Source organism: Leptonotus elevatus, chromosome 12 (assembly GCF_054856555.1).
Source record: "Leptonotus elevatus isolate MCC_2025b chromosome 12, RoL_Lele_1.0, whole genome shotgun sequence".
In the NCBI taxonomy this organism is placed as follows: domain Eukaryota; kingdom Metazoa; phylum Chordata; class Actinopteri; order Syngnathiformes; family Syngnathidae; genus Leptonotus; species Leptonotus elevatus.
Window position 1 is genome coordinate 9380698 of NC_141250.1, and position 19334 is coordinate 9400031.

The window sequence follows — 19334 nt, forward strand, 5'->3', positions numbered from 1 at the left end:
GGAGTCGGCGTGCCCAGGCAGCACACACACACAAACACAGGAAGAGAGAGAGGGAGAGCGATGACGAGAGAGGAAGGCAGAGCACGGCGAGGAGGAAAACTAGGAGCGCTTTCCCATTTCAATTCGCAACAGCTGGTGTCGAATTAACACATTTACCACTGTGCATTTGGAACAGATTAAAATTGCTTGTGTGGCGTGTGACTGTCTGCGCATTTGATGTGTGTGTGGCAGCAGATGAGGGCCAAAACAAGAGTGTGTTTGTGTGTGGGAGTGCCTGCGTATTAACAGTACGGATCAGGCCGGGAGAAATGGCAGAGAGAGGGGGAGAGAGGGAGCGCTCTAGCCGACAGCTTTAGCTGCTGCCCTGGGCCGTCTCTCTAAGCCCTGTTTAGGAGGCTTTGGAGCTCAGATAGAAATAATCCCCCACTCAGACACACACACACACGCGCACGCACACACACACACGGGGTGAAAAAGCCGTGCGCGTTGGCGAGCACGCACGCACGCACTCACGTCAAGCCAGACAAACAAGTGCGCACACATGGCAACAAGCGGCGACAGCACATTTGCCTTGACACGAAACCAAGCGGCCGCCTACGCACGCCAGCGGGGAGGAACAAAAAAAACACACATACACGCACGCACTGAGGCTGTCTCCCGTGCGTTCGCTTCCACGCGGCAGCATCGGCACGGCACCGTGACAAACACTTTACACACTCCAGCCCCTCAGCTGAAGGCAGGGAGGAGGATGGAGGGAGGATATGAGCCAAGGGGAGGCGAGTAAATAGGAGGGGGGGAGGAGGGGTGTGGGGGGGCAGGAGGGGAGGCTAACAAATTAATAGGAGCTGGGGATATATACAGCCGGCGCAGCCGAGCGGCGGGAGGAGGCGGAAGACGACAACGAGAGAGCAATTCATTCCCGTTTTATCCCCCCCGTGCGCTCTCGGGAGAAAGGCAGAGAGCGGCGCGTGTTTGCTCAAGACAGGCGGAGAGAGAATGAGAGGGGAGGGAGGCAGAGTGGGAGGAGAGGGGGGGGGGCGCTGAGCTGAGCGGCTTTGTGTGATAGAGGAGAGGGAAAAGAGGAGACGGAAAATCGCAAATTAGGGGAAGGAGCGGCGACAAAAGACGAGGGAGAGCGGAAGGGAAAGTGACATTTACCGAGGGAAGGAGGGGGCGGGATCGTCTCCGTCAATTGACAGCCGGGGCATGACAACGGGAGGGGGGTGGGAGGGGGGTTCAGGACGGAGGAATGGACATAGAGGTTAAGGAGGGGGAGGGGCGAGCGGCGTAGGAGGAAAGCCTTTGAGAGACGTTGACCCTGTAATTGACCTGCGTCTCTGCCGACATCGCCGTGGCGACAAGCAGAGCCGCCGCAGCTAATCACTTAGTAACCCTGACCTGTCAATCACGCCAGCGGCTCTACGTGGAAAGAGGGTGGGTGGGTGGGGGGTTGCTGGGGAAGACATGGCGGACGTGAGGGGGGTGGGCAAAGAAGTAATAACAGGGCCGAGGTTATCATTTACTGGACCACTCGCCCCCACACACCAACCCTCGCCTGACAAAGCCCCGACTTTAAAAAAGCCAATAAAATGCTCCATACGGCCATCACACACAAATATGCACACACACAATCTTGCTTGGCTGCTCCACGGAGAGCGGGGCTTCTAAGAGCTGCTGATAAGCGAGAGCGAGAGAGGAGGCGGCGAAAAGATACGAGTGACGCCAATATGCAAATACAACAAGACTTGCGAGTGAAGGTCTACGCACGCGGCCTTGCTTGTGTGTGTGTGTGTGTGTGTGTGTGTGTGTGTGTGTGTGTGTGTGTGTGTGTGTGTGTGTGTGTGTGTGTGTGCATTCGTGCCTTACCTGTTGATGAGTGGGAAGATAGACACCAGCAGGTAAACAGACGGATACCACTTTAGCGGCTTGATTTCCTCGGCCAGGGAAACCTGCAGGAGAGAATCATGCTTAGCTCCCCTGAAACGTTTTTTCCCCGGCTTGTTGTTCTGTGTAAAAGTTGCCGACACGGAATGGTGGACTGCTGTCGACCGGCAAATTTGACGGCTTCAGAGATAATATGAAAAGTGGGACGATGGTTGAGTGAAAGTCAAAAGTGGAAGCCAGAATTGGAGTGTTGAGTTGAACCCCTCACACTTAGCTTTTGCAACTTTTATCTCGTGTTTACCCTAAAGTATGTCTCGTGTGTGAACTGTGAAGCCAATTTTTCTGGCTTTAGAAATCAATCAATTGAATAATAGAACCCCGGGCCCGGGGGGTTGTGCCCTGGTGCTGCCGTGGCCTGGGTGGCCCTGGGGGATGTGTTCGCCTTGTCGGGCCGAGGTCGACGGCTCCCCTCTTTTGGTGGAGGTTCTAATGCATGCCAGATCCACCACACCAGCATCTACTGAAACTCAAGAATAATTTATTTCTCCCACTGGTCGCTGAATCAATGGAGGATGGCGTTTGTGAATCTCACTCTGCTTCATCTATCCTTACTTCCTTCCTTTTGTCCTTCTTGGCCCAGTTGTTCAATTCTCGGTTATTTTAACCACTGTTTAACTCCTAACCGGCGGTTAAATTCTTAACCCGCCGTTAACTATGCGTTGCTCAAAACACGGTTAATCACGCTCGGTTAAATCTACATAACCAGTGGTTAAAGATATAACCGAGTTTTGAACAACCGGGTCCTGGTCTCTTGATGTCCCCCTAATCTTGTTGGAATTCAGATATATCTGGGGTTGGTGAAAGATTCTGGATTTGTAACTCTATGGGTGGAGGGTGATGCCTGGTTGGTGTTGGATTTCCCTTTGCGTCATCTTTCCTTCCTTTGATCCTTCCTCGGGTCTCCTGACAACTTCACGATTCTATTGGGGGTCTGAAGTATCCGGTTAAGGTGAAGGGTTTCAGGTTTCAAGTGAATTTAAGAGCACAAACTCTCACGCACGCACACACACACAAAAAAAGAGAGCGATGATGATGACATGTTGACTTGGGAAGGCTGCCGAATGAATAATACTGATCTCTCAAAAAATATTTAAAAAAAAAGGAATCAAAGGTGGGACAATGGCTGTGTGAAAGGCACTAGTGCAAACTATGGACTGAGATTCAGATTATATTTTTCTGCTCTGTGTGAAAGGCACAAACACGGAACGGGGAGTTGAAGTCGACTCGTACAATTACCTGCTACTGAGGTATTATCACTGGCGTGTGAAGGCGCTCATCTCTCGCCCCTAGTTGTTGAACATATTTTTGTATGACACTGTACTGTGTGAAAGGTACTCATGTGGAATGGTGACCTAAAGTTAACCCGCAAATTTGCCGGCTTCAGAGGTCAAAGTTGGGACCACAGCTATGTGAAAGGCAATAATGGAAATCCTGGCGTGGGGTGCAAAGTTAAACACCCGTGGCTTCACTTTTACAACTCTTTCCAGTGTTGCAGTTCTGTGTAAAAGATATTGACAAGAAATAGGGGACTGAAATCCATCCATCCAATTATCTGGGTTTGGGTCGCAGGAGCAGCGGCCTGAGGAGAAAACTTAAACGTCGCCCTCCATGGGTCCCTTCGTCCAGCTCTTCACGTGGTGTTCCCAGGCCAGCAAGGACTCTCTCCAGTGTGTCCTGGGCCGTCTTTGGGGCCCTGCTCATGGTTGGATGTGCCCGGAACAGCTCACCAGGGAGGTGTCAGAGAGGCATTTTATCCAGATGCTCGACCCACCTCATTGGGTTCCTCTCGATGCAGAGGAACAACGGCTCTACTGTGAGCCCCAATTGGATAATTGCGCTATGGACACCCTGCGGAGGAAATGCATTTAGGATGCTTGTGACTGTGATCTTGTTCTTTCTCTCAGTCCCCACAGGTGAGGATGGTAGAGTAGATCGCCGGCTAAATCAAGACCTTTTCCCTTCTGTTCAACTCCTTCACCACGGCAAACCAATGCACAGTCTGCATCACTGGAAATGATGCACCAATCATGTCAATCTCCCACTCATTTCTTCCCTCCCTCATGAAGATACTTCCATTTGGGGCAGGATCTCATTCCCCAAAGTGTCATGCGTGTGAACCCCTTAAATTAGAGCACACCACCCCGATTCATCAAACCAGAGGCACTGTCCCTTATGTCTATGCGGTGCTGCAAAGTTATATCAACCAAGACAGCCCCATAACATCCAGAGCTTAGGACAGCCGACCTCAGAATGCCCATTGAAAGACGTGTCAGTGCAATTGGGGTCTTTCTAGTATTCTACCCACCAACCCACAACATCCTGTGTTGGGGTCAGCAAGCCATGTTGTTACATGATGATGGGGTGCCACTTCCCGGGCCCGAGCCGCCAAATGGCGAACCACACCACCAAGTAGTGACCAGTGGACACCTCCAGCCCTCTCGTCACCTCTGTGTCCAAGACATGCAGCTGCCGGTCCATACACCACAAAGTCGATCGTCAAACTGCGCTCATTCTCATTCAACATGTGCACACCATTATGCTTATGGATGAGACACCATTTCTCAGCTTTTTCCAAAGACTGCTAGTTTGGGTGAAGGGTACTGACAATGAATGGCCCTGAAGTTGACCCACAAATTTGCCTGCTTCAATGGTTGTTTCAAAGATGAGACGGAAAGGGAACAGTGGAAAGCCATGACTGGGAAGTGGAGACGCTCACTTTACATTCCTATTCTGTATGAAAGGTACCAACACGGAATGGAGAGTTCAAATCGATCTGCAAAGGTGCCGAATGTATAAAAGAGGCGGGGACAGCACTTATAAGGGTCTAGCGGAAAACTGGCATTGGGGTATGAAGTTCAACATCCAAGGTTTCATTTTACTGTCCGTTTGTGTAGCAAGTCAACCCACCCATTTCCCAGCTTTCTGTCTGTAGCAGTATGAAGTATTTCCAACGCTGATGTGGACGCCATCTAATTATCAGATCATGGCAGGGGATAGGCAAGTTCGGTCTTAGAGAGCCGCAGTCCTGCATGCTTTCAAATCATCAGCTCATAATTACGTTCTGCAGAGGCCTCTCAGCTGTGTTTGAGGAGGGAGACATCGAAAACATGCATCTCTAGGACCAAACTTGCCTACCCCTGGATTATGGGATGCCACATTGATGAGTGAACGCACACACAGAAGTGATGTCCCGCTTTGGTGGGCGCTGTGTGAAAGGCACAAGATGAGAAATGTTCTCTGGGCTTCTATTACGTCCCTGATATGGCAGTTTTGCAGAGCCTCTGTGAAAGAGGATACTGACCAACAGAGGCATAGAAGGAAAGCGCCATTGTTTGGTATTTTCCAAACACAAACACACAAAGGCACACAGGCGTCAGCGGCGACGGCGCATTCACAGGCGCAGTGGTGCGCTGAGGCAAACAACAAAGGCCAATTAAAATCTAATAAAATATTAACGTGCTGATAATATGCAATATCCACACAGTTATGGGCAGAAGCGGCGCGTCCAATTAAAGCCAATTGGAAAGGGATGAATTCAATATCTGGTGGACAAGCGGGCAGGCGGGCTGGGAAAGGCGGGCAGGGGTGGGGGAGGTGCGACGGCGGCAGAATCGAGGAGGCGAGCGCCTGGCGGTGGAGGGCTTTTACAAGCTGTTATCTAATTCCCGGGAGACGAGGACTCGTGCGTCCGGAAAGAGGCTGAGAAGCGAGGCCCCCGGATCGATTTTCTGCGCTCTGCTCGTCAAAACCACCCACCCTCTCCCCCCAACCCCCACCCCCCAACCCAACCCCGCGCTGCCTCCCTTCCCTCCTCCTCTTCCCCGCAGGCTGAGGCGCAGCAGTCAAGCTGGAGCAAAGCCTGACTTCCCTCCCTCCCTCCCTCCCTTCCTTCTTCGTCTTCCTTCTCCACGCAAACACGCAGCCAGTGGCAGGAGGCAGGCCCACGAGCTCTGGCCTCTACCCCTGCATGCTGGAAATTAATTAGTCACCAGAAAGACCCTGGGGGGCGTACGAGCGCCGACGCAGGCCTTCCAAACAATCCAAATGAAAATCACAAGATCCCCACAGTGGCGTTTTATCTCTGCGAGGCGGCAAGTATTTAAAGCCAAGTTTCCACGGAGAAACGTATGCGTGTTTTCGACAGTGACTGCAAGACCCCCCACTGGGGGCCAACGCAAAGCTTAGGCCTATTAAGAGTTGAGATTTGACATCATAGCCAGGCATGCGTGCACGCTGGCGCGCACTTGCTCCGGCAGGAATGTCTCATCGTCCGACTGAAAGGGCAAACCACGAGGCTGACGGATCCGACGTGATAGAGGACATTGCGGGAATGTCAGCACCAGTGAGCCTCCACAGGACGGGGAGGGGGATGTGGGGTAGTGTTCCAGAAACGGCTCTTAAAAAGACACAGCGCAGCCAGAAGGGTGATATAAAATTTTAGGTGAAATGTAGTTACAAGCATTTGAGGAATTCCGGTGCGCTTACAGACAGGATGTGGAACAGCGAAATGCAGGAGGGGGAGGAGGGGTAAGAGGGGGTGCGGCTAAAGAGCCTCGTGTTTTTAATCAAAGTCCCTCCGTAGCGTGGACCCCCGCGCATCTGAAGAAGCGGACGGGAACGAAAGAGCAATTATGCGAGGCGGGCGCAGCGGTCCCAACATTAATGACACATGCTAGACTCCAGACGGGAAACAGGGCCGGCCCATCTGCTTCGCTAGCCTTCCGTGTCAGGGACGCCACATCAGGCTAGGACATTTTGAAAATGTAAAAATCATTTATACTGAAAAATGGATAAATACGTTTTATTTTAAATGTTTTAAGTTTCCCAAAGACGTATATATAAAAAATGTTTAATGTTTTTTTTTTTTTATGCTCGAGCATACAGAAGGCTTTGATGCAGCCTCTCAACTGCAAAGAACAGTTGAAGAAATGGTAGTTATTAAACAAACGGCCAGCAGGTGGCAGCAGAGTATAAGAGAAACAAGCTCTTTTTGCCAGTGTTTTCAACAGGTTTTCGAATAATGATTAAATTTAGCTGTATTCTAATGATAATTGCTGCAAAACAGATACAAATGCACTTTTTTTCGGATTAAAGAAGACGCTCCAATCTTTCTTTTTAGAGGTTCCATGTTTTTATAGCAATAGAACACAATAGTCTGCAAAATCAGTCAAAATCCAGTAAAACAACCGGTGGTGAAGGGGATTGCTTCAGTGAAAATGGCTGGGAGTGAATGAGTTAAATGTACACACAAATACGAACTCTTGGATGCTTTTTAAAATATATAAGAAAAACCTTTCTATCACATTGCAATTGCTGTCCATTAACTGCATAGCCAAACAATAGGTGGCGCTATAACCCCTCACCATGAGTAGCCAATCAGAAAGCTGACAAAAGTATTTTCTAGAGAGATTCACAAATACAAATAATGTGCAACTAAAATATTTTTGTTTTAGGGAAAGCGCAACAAAGTGCAATAAAAGTTTGTCTACGTTTTAAAACATCAACAATGAAGTGAAACAGTAACAGTTAGAACAATATGTTCAATGTGGGTAAGGAATGTTTTGCACCAAAGTACATGATACTCATATTGCAATTGCACGATAAAACAAATATAATAAAACTTAACATTTAAAGAAGCTTGATGGATACATAACAGAGATGTAAGAAGCCTCACGTTTCTATGCTATTTACATTAGCATCTGTTCAGCTAAATTGTATATGTAACTGATTATTAATTCATACGTAGTTGTACGACTAATATTGTGCACATTTGATTCAAATTTAGGATATTATTAGACACACATACACAGCCATGAGAGGCAAGTTAATGTTGAGAATGGGGGGGTGGGGAGCTAAAATTGTTTTGAACAATGAGATAAGAAATCTGATTTTCGTGAAAACGTAGTCAAAGGTTGACAGTAAATTGCTTCTCATACATCTGGACACATACACTAAGGACTTTTTTTTTTTTAGCTCTTTTTTGTAATTCTAATAATCTGCCTGTGTTCTAATTTTGTCCAAAAATATATTCCACCTCCTTGCAATCTGTCCGAAACTTTTGCAGACGCTCTAATTTTCTACTCTCAGACTGTTTTCGCAGCTGCGCTCCCCAAGGTCGAGTTTCAATGCCAAACATGTCCGACAACGGGGACAAAAGGGACTCTGGCGGGAAAACAACAACAACGGCGAGAAAATGGAAATTGGCCAAGCGCAAGCGCGGAAACAATAAAACGACACAGCTGAGCGAGCACTAATGCTGATTATATACTAGCTGCAGGGCTGATGCCCATAAAAGATGTGTGTTGTCAAAAGCACTCATCCTGTGCAAGCGGCCCGCAGAGACAATGCGGGTCTGATTTTTAAACCGACCTGTTCAGTCTGGACGTGAACGCGCCTGGCCAAGGAGGAGCTCTTCACAAGCATGGCAACGTGGAAATATTGATATTAGCATTGAGCTCTTTGCGATGCAAAATTAATTAATTAATTCTATAGAATAATGTCCGTTTTTGTCAGGATGATTTTTTCCCGCTTTTACACAGTTGACACCAACAACAGGGCTGCGGGGAAAAAAAGGATGAAAGGAGCTCGATTACAAAACAAAGTCATCTTTACGAACTTAGCGATTGATCACAAAAATGTAAATAAAATCCAACCTCTCTAGCGATTATTTTTCAAAAAAAGCGACTACCAAGTTTAATATCTGCTAAGAAACACAATAATATGCAATTTCACATTGTTGTCCGCATATATCATGTGGGTATTGGAAATTTTGGAGGCTGATGTTTGTGGATCTCACTCTGCTTCATCTGTCCTTTCTTCCTTCCTTTCCTCAGTCTTTCCTTTGGTCTCTTGAGGTCTCCCTAATTTGTTGGCATTTAGATGTTTCTGGGGTTGGTGAAAGACTCTGGTTGGTAACCCGGTGGGTAGTAGGTGATGTCTGGTCGGTGCTGGATTTCACTTTCCTTTCTTTTCTTTGATCCTTCCTCGGGTCTCCTGACAATCTCACGACTCTAGCTGGATTCTGAAGTATTCGGTTTAGGTGACCGGTATGGGATTTTTAATAGGTTTTAGGTGAATTAATGAGTACACACACACCCGCACATGCACATACTCACGCACATACAAAAAAAAAGAGAGAGAGAAAAAGAGAGCAATGATGATGACATATCGAATCGGTAAGATTACCAAATGAACAATACTGAGCTCTCTCAGAGAGAGAGAAAAAAGAAAAGAAAAAGGAAATTTAAAAATTTACAAAAATGGCTGGCAGTGAATGAGTTTTTTGGGCGTTTTTTTTTTTTACTCTTTAAAAGAAACTTCTTTTTTTTTTAATGTTTGACAACAGACATCTTTGTATTAGAATGCTAACAAAAAGTTGCTCCCGGGGTAATTGGCATGTCTTGGCTTCAGATTGTTTTCTCCACTTCCTTTTTTTTTTTTCAAACCAAACCAAAAGGTGCAGGGTCAGGAGCATCTCTAAGGTAAGTGAACACAGATCTAAATTGATCTATTCTTGGCTGATGCCAATATTAGTCAAAATCCCTGTAATTGGCCTGGCCGGTGGCTGATAATTGGTCTTGACAATGCAAAGTAATGAATAAAAAAAATAAAGCTTATAATAAAGTTGGATTTTGTCAGCTGTACGTGAAACATTTTAAGAAAAAAAGAATCATACTAGGTGGGGTGAAATTCCAGTGAGCTGAAATGCAGTTTCCGGTCAAAAGGCCACACGCCCCAGAAAAAACATGCCTTTTTCAAAATACCAGTCTTAATGGTTTGTCTTTCTTTAAAAGAACGCATTTGACGGTCTGAAGAGCACCGCGTACAGGCGCAGTGACACGGTTACATTTGCGTTGGCGCTCCAGGCAAAGTCGGCGCGGATCACGGAGCAAACTCTCGGGGACGATAACGAGCACAACAAACACCAGCAAGGACGTCTTGTTTGCTCAGCCAGCTTTTCCGCAACCCGATGGGGACCACGCCGGTGCGTGTGACTTAAATACTCAATTCTGGATACCCCGTCGCTGACCTGTTCTGCTGCATGTGTGTGGGTGTGTGCGAGTTCCCGTGCGTTCAAGCGTGACCTCCAACAAATCAAGTCAAGACACACACAGATGTGTCGCGGCCGCGTGACTGACGGCCCAGATAACTGCCGACACTTGTTATGTACGTCATCGCTCTTCCGATATACACACACACACACACACACACACACACACACACACAGAAAGAGCGGGAGGGGGACGACAGCCAGGCTGACTCAGAAAAACAGAAAGACGGAGGAAGACGTGTTGACGTGAACGGAAATCGCCAGAGACAGAGAGGTGCGCCCAGCCGGAATCGCTTTCTGTCGTTTACACTTGCTGGTGCACACACACACGCGCGCAACCACACACACACACACACACACACACGCGCGCGCAACCACACACACACACACACACACACACGCACGCACATAAGAGAGGCCTGCCGTCTTGGCAAGCGCAACCGGCGAGGCTGTTGTTGTTGTTTTAAAGCGTCGCAGCGCGTGCATAAATTCTCATCAATATTCATGCGCATGAACCTGGCACGCTGGTTTATTCATGCCGGGTTGCGCGTACAAGAGTGACAGAGGCGGAGGGAGAGCGGGGGAGGCGGAGGGGGTGAGGAGTGGATTGGGTTGGGGGGGGGGGGGTCTAGGTTGTGTGTGTGTTTGAAGAGGAGGAGGGGGGCGGCGGCTTAAGAGACAAAAACCAGCACCGACTTATTTGCACTCTGCCCAGGAGTGTGTTGTTGTTGACACACATGCACCCCCCCCCCCCCCCCAACCCACACACAGCAGGGTTAGACCAGTTCAGCATGCAGTAATTACAACTGCCACTTAGGGGCAGCATTTACATAACCTTAACCCTAACCTGCCCTCCACACCTTAACCCCACATGCATGCAGGTCGAGAGGGTGCATTCAAGAGAAATGAGGGAGGAGGCTGAGCCAGCCAGCGAGTGCGGTACGCCTTTTGTGTTGCGCTAACCATGCGAGGCCGCTCTGGAGTTCACATTTTAATAATGGGGCCTGCCTGATTACGTTGAGAGGCTAGAGGAGACGCCATGATAATTAGCAAACAGTGGAGGCTGTACGGTCCAACACAATCCATTGCAGGCTCATTTGTTCGGTTTTCCAAACAAGAATTTTTTCCAGAAGGAAGGAATGGAAATACAGTGGAACGAACATTGGCTCACAAACTCCCCTGTTCAAGAACATTGGTTGAGGAACAAAAGACAAATATAAGCTTCAGTTCGTGAACACGCTTGGCATCAGTTCTGGCGATGAGTTTAATTGTTGCTTGACCAAATTTGTTCTTTTGAATTGAAATAAATGGAAACACCATTAATTTGTTCCAGCATCGCCCCAAAAAATTGTTTTTTTTAATGATAAAAAAAAGCACTCTATATTTTATTGTAATAAAACATACAGTAATGACATTAAATACACAATAATTAAAACATTTTGTCACACTTTCTCCCTCAATTCATTCATTCACTCACTCATTCATACGGATATAGTGTACTGAAGCCTCAGTAATAGTCATTCTTTGTAGAGGATAAAAAATATCTTCCTGTGAGTATTGTCTATGTGTGTTGCTGCACCATTTGTGCTCACATGTCCATTGCTTAAAGGGTAACAATACTGCCACATGCTAATTGTTAGCAAATACAGTTTCCCATTGTATGTTAGCATTTAGGTAGCTGAGTCTATGCAGTTGTTTTAAATGAGACCTGCCATCACACAGCGTTGCTCTCTCAACTTTATGGTCGCCAAGACAATCTTTTTGTTTTTTTGCTCTAAATTAGCCTTCAGTCCGTATTCCCCAGAAAGCGAAAAGTGCAAGTGATTGTGTTGTTAGGCAGCCCCTGGAAGGTGTCACGTTTCTGTCGGCATCCGGTGAGCTCCCGCTGGCGGGGCTGCATGCGTGCCGCCACATATTGTTTGGAACGAGTTGTTTCTTCTGAAGCGCTGGAAACGCTCTGCTTTGTAATGCAGGGGGGGGGGGGGGTTGAGTTCTATCCCTACGACGGCGGAAATGCAGCGGCGCTAATCGGTCACTGCTGGAGCACGGACAAGCATCGAAGTGTGGTGAAACACATTTTTGGAATGTAACTTTGTGAAACACTAACTCTAGGCTGCATGGATACGTTTATTTTCATTCATTTTAATGGCAAAAATAGCGTCCGTTTCTCGAGGGTCGTAACAAATTAAGTTGCAGCATCAAAAAAAAAATTAAAAGCTAAGTATTTTTTGTGCAAAAGGTATTTTCATCCCAGACATTTTTGGGTGTCTGAAATGATGATGTGTCTGGAAGCAAGGGCTAAAAGTATATAAAACAGACCAGTACCCAAATTGATAGTTCTCTTCTTCCCATGCCAGACTTGGTGGATATAACATCGATGAAATGTGTCACATGGGTCAGTACAAAATCCTGCAATTCTTTTGACATACCCATTAACATCATCACAATCATAATTACGGCCGAGGCTTATGGAATTAATTTTAATGGCGTTAAAAAGCAAAAGTGATGCGTGCTATTTTATTTCATAAAACCAACTAACCTCCTGCAAAATGATCGATTAAGAGCTGTAATATAAGATTTGCAATTTATCTGCCTTTTCTTTTTAACGCATAAGGCAAGGAAGAGGGATGTTGCCGCAACTGTGAGTACTTACTTACTAAAACACAAAATCCTGCAATCATGGATTAAAATGTTCATCAGCATCAGGGGTGACATATAAAGTATGATCAAGTATTTGTCACAACATCACTGCTGATAATGAGAAAAAGTGGGAGAATTTTTTTCCCCGCTCTTTTATACATTTTGATATGACTCCATTCCATGTGGGTGCAGTTGAAACAGAATCGCTATACAAACAAAAGACAAAAAAATCGGGGTAGATTTCGTTCCCCCATTACGTGTTGTTGCAGTTTATGCAGATCAGCCAAACAGAAATAAAGAAAATGCCGACTTCGGCAGGCAGTGTGAAATGTGGTTTGGTTCCAACTCAGGAGCTGAAAATGCTGGTGTGACTTTTTCCACTATTCCGTCCGTGTCAGTGGCGTTTATATATAATAGGGAAACAGGGAAAATTGACAAATGCTGGCTGGCTTTTAGAGGCACCATAAAAGGTTGTCCAGAATGAATCCTTTACATGTCACTCGTCATGCTTCCCAGCCCCGTCTCTATCTCTTCCGTATTGTTAAAGAGATGCCGCAGACAACCACCTGCGAAGCTGGAAAATGGCCACGCTGATGTCGTCCTCCCATTCCGTTCCGTTTCGGCTCGTATGAAAAAAACACGTGGAAAAATGTGAAAAAGGAGTTTTTGTTACAATCGCTGACGTGGAAAACTGCCCGTTTGAGTTCGTCCCCCCATTCGTGTTGACATGCAAACGTGGCAAAAAAAAAAAAAAAAAGAGAAAAAATCCTGCTTTTTGGTACGACTTTGATATTTTAGCTGGAAAAAAAAATTGGGGTCAATTTTGTCCAACTTTTTCCATGTTGGTGCATTTTATGCAGAAAAGCAAAAGTTCCGTTACCACTCTTACACTACCTAAGCAGCTGAAAAATTGCAAGGTTGACTTTGTCCCCTCATTCCGTGTCGGTGCCGATTATACATAATAGCGGCACGGAAAATTGACAGGCAAATGCTGGCTTTTACAGGCAGAGTAAAATGTTGTACTGAATGAATCCTTTACATGTTGTATGCCATGCTCCCCCGCACCCCCTCGCGATTTCAGTGAGGTCAAAACCAGGCCCCGACGAGCTCCGATTTAAACGCGCGTTTATGTGCACATCCGCATTCATATACATGCAAAAGCACTCGCGCAGTAGGCGAGTCAAGAGGTCAAATCACTCCCTGCTGTTTTTTGAAACCAGCTCAGCGTGACTGCAGGAACTAATCCTGCGCACGCTCTGATCCTCACGTTCACAGTGTGTGTGTGTGTGTGTGTGGTGTGTGCGCAATGTCAGTGTGCGTGTGCGTGTGCGTGTCGGGGGGAAGTGGCGGTCAGACGGGTCATTCATTACCTTTCGTCTCTCTCGCTCCAGGTTGAACGTTCCCAGCCATGACTGCATCTAGAGAGGACACAAAATGGAGGACAAGTTTCATTTAGACCCGTGGTATCCAAACTACAGCCCGGGGGCCATTTGCGGCCCGCCATACATTTTTTTGCCGGCCCGCGGCATATACTAAAAATACGTTTTGACATGGCCACAATGCTATATTATATATATAACTTTTCTAGCTATGCAAAGACACACACATTTACTGCCCAAATAGTAACTGAATTCCTGTTTGTAACACTGTGGAAATAAAAATAATTCCGTTTCAGAAACAAAAATGGTTTCATCCACTTGCTGCTTGGTGTCAAGGTCCGATTTGCGAAAACATCCCATTAATGGTTTTTGATTAAATGTTCTTGTTGTGGTTCAGAATGTTGAGTTGGCTCTATTATAGTGGCACACAGGGATCACCCAAAACATAAAAAATAAGCCTGAACTATTTGCTATATAACCATTAGCAGTTTTTAAAAAAAATAACTACATTACATAAACAATGTATGATTTCGTCATTGATTTTACCGTGGTTAATAAATAAGTTAAAGTAAAAAAAAAAATCAACGTGGCCCTTGCATCTTTCGATATGTGTCCCAAGAAAACGGTTGGGACATCCCTGTTTTAGATGGTGAACACCCCCCCCCCCAAATAAATTAAAAATAAAATAAAATAAAATAATGAAAAATAAAAATAATACAAAATTTTACATATTTCATCTGGCCATTCTAAAAACATCTCAGACCCCAAATCCATGTTGGTGCCATTTATACTGAACAGCAACAAAATGGTGTTCAAGGGACATCCATTATGGCTCTTTTTGGACATTCCAAAACACTACTCCGCCAGTTTCGTCTGCGTGCCATTGATACAGAAATGCAACAGTGGCAAACGGTGTGTAAAGGGGTTCCCCGAAAATTCCAAAAATTGAAGGGTTGGCTTTGTCCCTCCATTTTGCGTTTGTGCCATTAAATGCAGAGCAGCGACATTGGAAAAAGGCAGAAAGTGGTGGCTTTTACTGGCAAGTGTGTCCTTCCTGCATCCACACAGGAAGGACACATAATTGAGCACAGATTTCAATTGGACATTCCAAACACACTTTGCTATTCCGTGTTAGCGTTGAGGAAGTCATCAGAAAATCGTTGACGCGAAACAATCAGATAATTTCTGAGCCCAATTCCTCCCCCCCATTCTGTATTACACAGAACATGACACTGACTCAAGGCGGAGAAAAAAACAACAACGCAGGGTTGACTTTGTCCCGCCATTAATGCAGAACAGCAACATTGAAAAAAATACATGCGCAAAGTGGTGGCTTTTATTGAAAGTGTGACTGCATCTGTACATCAAGGACACAAATTTGTGGTTTGATTCAGACATTCCAAAAATACTTTCCCCCTGGTGCCGTTTACACAAAGGAGTGACACCAAACACGGTCGACAGGCAGTCAGAAAAGGGCTCACATTAGCCGCTACTTCTAAAGGCGGAAAGTTCCACACAAAATGGAGGTTTGATTTGGACATTCCAAATGCAGTCCCAAGATTCCATGTGGGTGCTGTTTATACAGAACCGAAGATAATTGCTTTTACAGGCCCTATGAAAGGGGCATCCATTATGGCTCTGATATTAAAGCAGAACATTTGCAGGTCACCGTTACCGAACCAATTCCCTGCCGGTGCCCGAAAAATGATGGCAGTGTGAAAACGGCATCCGAGCAGGAAGGACACAAAATGGAGGTTTGATTTTGGACATTTCAAAGAGGCTGCCCTGCAATTATGTGTCTGCGCCGTTTATACAGGACACTGCTACGTGAAAAACAGAAGAGTGAAAGGGGCTTCTATTAACTCATTCAGTCCCAGACATTTTCACTGAAGCAATACCCTGTGCTCCCGGCTGTTTTTGACTGCTTTTGCAAGGCCCACAGAATATTGTGTTCTATTGCTATAAAAACATGGAACCCACCAAAAGAAAGATTAGAGTAAATGTAAATCTCTGTTTCCGTTTTGCAGCAATTAGCATTAGAATATAGCTAAGTTTCCTCATTATTCACAAATCTATTTAGAAATGTGAGTAAAATAGCTTTTTTTCAACATGGCCCTGGTTGGTCTCTTATACTCTACTGCCACCTGCTGGCCGTTTGCGTAATAACTACCCTTTCTTCAACCGATCTTTGCAGTTGAGAGACTGCATCAAAGCCTAACATACAAAAACGTATAAATACGTCTTTGAGACACTTAAAACATTTAAAATAGAATGTATTCATACATTTTTGGGCGCAAATGAGTTAAGGTAAAGAGAAAATTCTCAGGTCGACTTTATGTTGTCTGGGCCTGAAATTGGCATCAATGCAAAATCCTTTACTCATGAAGCCATTGACGAATAGGACGGACGGGAGCACTTCCCACCTTGTTCGCATTCAGATATGAAGTGGGAAATGATCAGCATCCGTGCTCACGAGGTGACACTAGGAAAAAGGGAATCTTTGAAGACGTATTAAAGGGAGAGAGGGGGGGGGGGGAATTGGAGCAAACGCGGCAGACGGTTTCCTCCGGAGAGAATATGGGAATACTTTTCCTTTTGTCTCCTCTCTTGGGGGAATGCAGGGAAATGTCAACACACGCACGTGCACGCCCAAACACATGAGTGGGATTTGCAATGCTGGGATGGAGGCGGCGGTGGGGGGAGGAAGCCAGAAGTTTTATGTAACGCAAGACATCAGAGGCAAATCTTTGAGGGTGGGGGGGCAGTGTGACACACGCGCACAAACACACACAGCCGCACGCGCGCACAAAAGAAAGCAGCAACGATGCGCACGGCTCCTTCGTTCAGCTATTTATTAACTTCATGTTGCCATGGTTTCCGGGCGCCCTGACCGTCATTGCAAATGCGAGTGTGACCACGGCGTGTTTGCGCGGCGGCCCCCTCCGCGCCGAGCGCCGCTATCCATCAGAATCAACAAACGCCGCCGCCAAGTCTCCAACGCGCCTGCCTGACCTTTGCCGCAATTTCTCTTAAGCCACGCCACGGCGAGGCGAGCACATCAGCAGATTAAGTGTCGAGATGTGATGGAGGGAAGGAACGGGCACGGACAAATCACATCCGTAAACACTTCAAGCGCGCTATAGGACCACCCTGTCGGAACTGATAATGGCTCCCTTGCGGATTTCCTCCTACATTTTTTTGCAGTTTTAAAATTGCAAGGCAAACTAAGGTGCTACTTTTACAATACTTTTTTTTTTTAGGTTTCACCTAGTAGAATGCCTGTTCACAAGAACCTATAAAAAAAAAAGGTTTGAATATTTTGCAATACTATATGTATACCTGGCCAGTAGTTGCTGCAGTAAGATCACTGCAGTAAGATCACAGCATTAACGAGTTAGTAAACAACATTAGATAGTGTGCTTATGGCACATGAGCTGATTTTTAAACTATGTAAACTTTGGGTCACGTTTTTTTAAAATGTTTTGGTATGAAAAGCATAAATAAAGTTAGCTTGACTGTAATTTGAAAGTGTACAAAAATGTTCAAACAGGACTTCACTGCAGTGTTAGTTAGTACACAACGTTAATATTAGGGGGGCCAAAATTAGTGAGTTAATTTTGAGTTAATTTAAAGTTCCTTTAACGGCACCTTTTTTTTTTTAAACGTGATTACTGACTGCCCCTTACTTGGAAAGCGTGTACTGGGGCAATTCCAGTCGCAACGCAGCAGATACGTGCACGTCAAAATTTAGCAGTAATAAACGTAGTAATTAATTATTTAATATATTTGCGGAGACTGGGGTCAAGTTGTATTTTACAATTAAAAAAATTTGCAAGTTACTTCATGTTAAAGATTAGATAGCTCTTAATATGAAAAAAAAATGCACCGAGCTGTCACCGTTTTACAAATGCAATTATGCCATCTAGTGGCAGAAAAATGACCACAACACAAATCAATATCACATTCATTTTTTACATCTTTTTAATTTTAACTCAATTTTATGAATTATTATGAAATGAGTGTATCAATGACAAAAATGCAGCCATAATACCATGTTTTTTCACTTTTGTAGAGTATAAAAACCTTTAAAATAGATATAAAATTTAGGATTAACCGTGAGTTAACTATTGAAGTCATGCCATTAATTACGCAAAATTTTTTTAATCGCCTGACACCTCTAGTTAATACAGTACATGGCGTTGTGCAAAACATGTTAGTACAAAACGTTAGTTCACAAAGTTGGTTCACAACCTTAGTTCACGACGTTAGCTCCTGATATTAGCCCAGGTGTTGCAAGTAAGGAAAGTAGCTTAAATTCGCTAGAAGTCGCTAAATGACATCATCGCCTAATTTGCATAATCAGCAATTTGCATGTAATTGTAATGGCCGCTGCAGGAGAGAGGAATAACATTGAGCGAGAGGCAAAAAAGTGATTTAAAAAAAAAAACCTAAATATGTTTAGAACTACAAATGAGCCTTTTTTTTTTTTTTTTTTGCCTTTAAAATAGGCCATCACTTCACTTCTCAAAATAACTTAATGACTTAAATGCTTTGTCCACCACAAATTTTGACAAATTAGTCGGCATGAAGTTTTGGAAAGTTGCCAGATTAAACCAGAAAGTCATCAAGTTGGCAACTCTGGTTGGCCCACAACATTGGTTGGCGACGTTAGCACACAACGTTAGCTCACCATATTAGTTGACCATGTTAAGTTCACATTGTTAGTTAACAAATACAAAAACATCCGAAATTGGTATATGTATGCCAGGTCTCGGCCTTACAAAGAAATAAAACTTGGCACATGCACACTAATTGGTTAACCTCTCGTTCAGAACCCTCTTTTGAATATTTTTAGTTGTGATTAAGTAGGTGATATGTGAATGACGACTTTATAAGAAATACAACTGTGCTGGACGCAGTACCATAAATGTAAAAAATACTTAAGAAGAAAAGGTTAAATAACCTTATCACTGTTTTCAATTGCTGGTTTTAGACCAACATTGTTTGCATGTAAACAAATAGCAAAAAAAAAAATTAATCAGTAAAAAAAATTAAATAATTCAAGCCACAGAGGCTCAAACAGGATCAGTGCCAAAGATTAATTAAAATTAAAAAAATGTGCGTAATCTGGAAAACTGTCTAATTAACCAATAAACGTAAAATGAACAAGATAACCAGCAATACATGCATGACATGCTAATTAGCGCAATGCTACAGAGACATTTTCCAGCTTATTTGTTTTTTTTTTGGCATGTTGGCTTCATTTTGATTGTAAAAATACCAAGGAAAATAAGAAGGAAGGGGATGAGCCACTGGAGTCG

General features: G+C 44.9%; 1 protein-coding gene across 2 annotated transcripts in view; it reads right to left on the bottom strand.

Annotated features, from left to right (window-relative positions):
- The window catches only part of LOC147164445 (cyclic AMP receptor 4), a 99039-nt gene that overhangs the window by 29268 nt on the left and 50437 nt on the right, over window positions 1-19334 (bottom strand). For both annotated transcript variants that reach the window (XM_086091574.1, XM_086091573.1), the window contains 2 exons: window positions 14005-14052; window positions 1867-1949 (listed from right to left, as the gene is read on the bottom strand). In XM_086091574.1, coding sequence (XP_085947700.1) covers window positions 1867-1949; window positions 14005-14052 — 131 coding nt within the window. The remainder of the gene's footprint in view (window positions 1-1866; window positions 1950-14004; window positions 14053-19334) is intronic.